Consider the following 4,797-nt stretch of genomic DNA (forward strand, 5'->3'; position numbering starts at 1 on the left):
TTGGACAGTTCAATATCCCTGATCAGAGATCCTAATGAGTTGCCTAACAATGTTGCGGTGGCTATTGCAAGAATGAAATCAACAGAGAAGAGAGATTAACTAAGATAGGTTATTATAAATACACAATTGTATAATAATCAATACAAGATATGTTGAGTAGAGGTGTTGCTAGAAAATTATCTTGGAAGGAAATGAATGAATATGATGGTCAATGTACACTACATTCATCATCATGAAGTATTGAAACAAAGTTCAACATCAACCCCAGTCAGAATAGTGTTCAATTCTTCAGCAGATTACAAGGGCCACAGACTTAATGATTATGGGCAAAAGGACCAGATTTATGAATGACCTAGTGGAATTTTATTAAGATTCCGTCAGAACAATGTTGCAGTCGTAGGGGATATATCCAAAATGTAATGCAGTAAGATTGAAAGAATTAGAGCAGCACACCCACAGATTCGTATGGCGAGATGCAGATTATAGTAGACCCCCAAACCATCATGTACTTACAGCTGTGGGTTTTGGAGACCGACCTAGCGGTGTCATTGCTATAACAGCTCTTAAGAAAACTGCTTCATTAAGGAGAATGAATTTCCACCGAGATCAAGAACATTATAGATAGGAAATACATATGTAGATGATATTATTTTTAGTTGTAAAGATTGTAAATGAAGCTAGAAAACTTATGGGTAATATGAATTTGGTGCTAAATGAGGGTGGTTTCAAAATCAAACATTGGATTAGTCTAACAATGAAACTTTTGACAAGGAATTAAAATTGTTATATGCTGGTGAGGAAAGGTTCTTTGGTTTTACACTGGATTCCTAGAGAGGATATATTCTTCTTCAAGGTTAAGGTGGACTTTAATAGATCCAAGAAAAGAATTTTGGAAAATGGAATAGACATAAATACATCCAATAGGATAATACCTAAAGACTTAACAAAGAGAATGGTGCTTAGTCAAGTAGCTATGATTTATGACCCTTTAGGACTTATCATCCCTTTACTTTGAATGCAAAAGTCTTTAATGAGGGGAGCTAATTCAATTAGTCGCTCGGAAGGCAATAGATGTGACTGGGACGATCCCATGTCTGACGAAATGAGAGAGAAGTGGAGTAAATTTTTTAATGATATGCGAGAGTTGGAGTTTTTGTCATATGCGAGATGTGTAAAACCCCTAGATGCAAAAGGAGATCCAATGCTAGTTATATTTTCAGACGGCAGTTCAGTTGCATATGGAGCATGTGCTTATGTAAGGTGGAGCCTAGAAGGAGATTCTTATGTATCGCAATTGATCCTTGCTAAGAACAGAATTGCTCCCACCAAAAAATTGACAATACCTAGATTAGAGTTATGCGGTGCCGTACTGTCATGTAGATTGAGAGATATAATTGAGAAACAAAGTGATTGGAAATTCAAATCTATTGTACATATTGTTGACTCATCAATTGTAAGAGCACAGATTCAGAAAGAATCTTATGGATTTAATACTTTTGTAGCCAACAGGGTGGCAGAAATTCAGTCTAGAACAGACCCCACTGAATGGTGGTCGGGTTAATAGTAAGAACAATCAGCAGATTTTGACCACTAGACCATGTTCTCCTAACGTCTTGCATGAAAATTCTGTGTGGCAAAAGGGACCAACCTTTATGTCGCGCCCATTTGATACTTGGCCTATAAGTCAGTTTTGCAACGATGAAGTTCCTGATAAGGTTGGTATTGTTTTGACTTGTAGACAGAAAAGCTGTGATGAAGAAAAGACTAGTGTGATTAACATGAGTCGTTTAGCAGTTACACAAAATTACTGCGAGTTACTGCAAGAGTTATTGCAGCAATTAAAGTTAAATCATTAAAGGCTATAGCATGCTTGCCAACTCCTGAATTAATGCATGAAGCAGAAATGTATTTGATACAGACAGAACAAAGCAAGTTACAATCTGATTGGAGGAAGGCCTACCGTCGTTTGGGTCCAAGTATAGACAACGGGATCATATTCGTAGGTGAGAGAATTGCAAATTGGTTAAAGGAAAATTGGAACCAAGACAGATTTATTTTGATGCCGTCAAATAGTTACCTTATCAATATATGTTCAGCACTTGCATAATAGTGACCACAGCGGAGTCGAAAACTACTTTAGCTAAATTTACAATATAAGTACTGGGTTATTAGTGCCAGAAGACTAATAAGGCTTATTAAGAATAAATGTATCGCATGTAAAAGAATAAGTTCTCAAACTGTTGCTCAGAAGATGGGTCAAGTTGCCCAGGAAAGATTACGTCCTACTCCACCTTTCTACCATACTTCACTAGACTTATTTGGCCCTCTTACTATTAGAGATACGGTAAAACGTAGAACATATGGAAAAGCTTATGGGGTAATATTCAATTGCCTTGTTTCACGAGCAGTATATGTAGATTTGGCAGAAAGTTATGACACAAAAGGTTTCTTGACAGTTTTCCAGAGATTTTTAACTATTAGAGGATATCCTAAGACCATACATTCTGATTTGGGAAGTCAATTAGTTTCTGCTTGCAAGGAACTCAGGTTAGACAAGTCAAAGATTCAAAAATATGGTGCTAACGGTGGTACTACTTGGATTTTCAATAAGTCTGCTGACGCTCCTTGGCAGAATGGATGTAGCGAAGCACTAATAAAATCTGTTAAACGTGCTACTCATTGCTATTGGCGATAGTAAACTGACATTCGGAGAAATGCAAACAGTGCTTTTTGAAGTAGCTGATTTATTGAATTCCAGACCGATTGGCATCAAACCTGGCAGTGACTGTGAACTTGGATCATACTTATGTCCTAATGACCTGATATTAGGCCGAGCAAGTAGTAAAGTTTAAGCAGATATGAAAATTTGTAGAATCAAAACTATAAGGATAGGTTGGAATTCATGCAACTTATCGTCGACTGTTTTTTGGAAAAAATGGCAGAGAGCTACTTTCCAACTTTAATGGTAAGGCAAAAATGGCATGTGGACAAAAGGAATGTTAAACCTGGTGATATCGTACTAGTACAAGACAGCAACACCATACGTGGACAATGGAAACTTGCCCAGGTAACATCAGTCCTGTCAAGCAGAGATCACAAGGTTAGAGATGTTACTGTCGTTTACAAAATCCAAAGACCAGGAAGTCTATATAAAGGCCAAGATGATGTGTGTGTAAATAGATCTGTACATAGGTTGGTTGTTCTTCTTCCTATTGAAGAAAATTGCTAATTTGGGTAGGGGGAGTGTATCGTCTGGGACGATATTTATTTATAGACTTATCTATTGTTTATTGTTTAAATGTTTTAAAATGTTTTAAACTGCTGTATTTTGATTGTAGAATGTTTAGTATGGTAGAGACTAAAATATTTGTAATTTAAAGGACTGCATTCTGTGGATTTCGTTGTTGCGCTGCCGAGTCTGGGTAGCTGAGTGAGACGAGTGTATTCAAGACGGTTGTCTTTTTACGAACAGTTGCCGTCCGAGACACACCCGCTGTCGGAAGGGTGATTGCTTCCTTGTGTTAAGAGGAAATGGTGACGGATTAGTGGTGTCCAGTGAAAGGCTTGGAGAGAAAATGTGTTAGTACTTAACTTATTATAATATTTAAATGATTATTTCCGGTGGTGTTATTCTTAGAGTAATTGCGTGGTAATGCTTGGTAGTAACTACCTAGTTTACTACCTTTCTGATTTCCGTTCAAATATGTTTGTAAGTTTATAATGTTAAGTTAGCTTTAAAGTTTTTGTAATTATTAGTAATGGATATTGTTCTATTTATGTTCACGTAATTGCTGCTATCATTGTTAATGCTTTTTTTCTACTATCTTTGTTTATACTTCAAGTTTATTTGAATTACTTAATTATCTCATTATGGTTTGTACTTTCCAAGAATAGTTTTGTGAATTGTAGTTTTTTCACTTAATATTTATTTAGGAATTTTTAGTATTTTGGATTACTTATGTTTCAGGTTGAAACGCATCAATAAAAGGCATTGCAACATCTTTCGCGACTTTCACTGCACATCCAACAAAGGTGACTTTTCCCCCCTTCTTTGTTCAGCTTCTCACTCCCAAATTTTGGTTCAATGCTGTGATTAATTCCCTTGTGATACTATGCAATGGTCCTTTCTGTGTAAGCTCCCAGTTGTTTCATGCCCGTGGAGTGAGTTGTACTATTTTATGCTAAGTACTGATGCTAGAATGCAATCTCTTTGCAGACAAACACCGTGCCTTATTGTGGGAGAAATTGGGAACCCTTTGGAATAAGACTTACATTGAAATAACCCATTTTGCGCAAATTCTGATCTCCGTGCCTGGTTCATTTGCCACCCATGTGTCTCCAGTGGACTGAAAGTCAACCACCTCATTAATTCCTGGACCTACTGTAACTTAATATAAATATAGTTCATTTAAAACTAAAAGTCTAGAGTTTATGTAAATTCCTTCTTTTCAGTTATATCGGCCTTCTGCTGTAGATTTTTGTTTGTAATAACTCTCGTCCCAACAGGCAAGGCCATTTTTAAGAATGTTAGACTACATTTGAAAAAGGGAATGAGCAGTTCATTGCAATATATATGCTACAGATGTCAGAATTTCTTCATATTCCTGCATTTGCATCTCAGGCTTCGCAGTGACAAAAAAATATCCATAAAGTGTGAAGAATTAGAAAGAATTAGAAAAGTGAAGAGAGCACTGTGTTTCTTACAATTACTTATGTATCTGGTAAAGAGTGACCAGTAGATTCTATGTATATATATATATATATATATATATATATATATATATATATATATATGTG

At 36.1% G+C, this 4,797-nt stretch overlaps 1 protein-coding gene across 1 annotated transcript; it reads left to right on the forward strand.

Moving 5' to 3' along the window:
• The first annotated feature begins 2,251 nt into the window (after positions 1-2,251).
• Positions 2,252-2,695, forward strand: LOC135216519 (uncharacterized). Its single transcript, XM_064251892.1, has one exon. It carries the CDS (start codon positions 2,252-2,254, stop codon positions 2,693-2,695), a length of 444 nt encoding a protein of 147 aa, XP_064107962.1.
• Positions 2,696-4,797: the final 2,102 nt, after the last annotated feature.

Source organism: Macrobrachium nipponense, chromosome 6 (genome assembly GCF_015104395.2).
Source record: "Macrobrachium nipponense isolate FS-2020 chromosome 6, ASM1510439v2, whole genome shotgun sequence".
NCBI lineage: Eukaryota > Metazoa > Arthropoda > Malacostraca > Decapoda > Palaemonidae > Macrobrachium > Macrobrachium nipponense.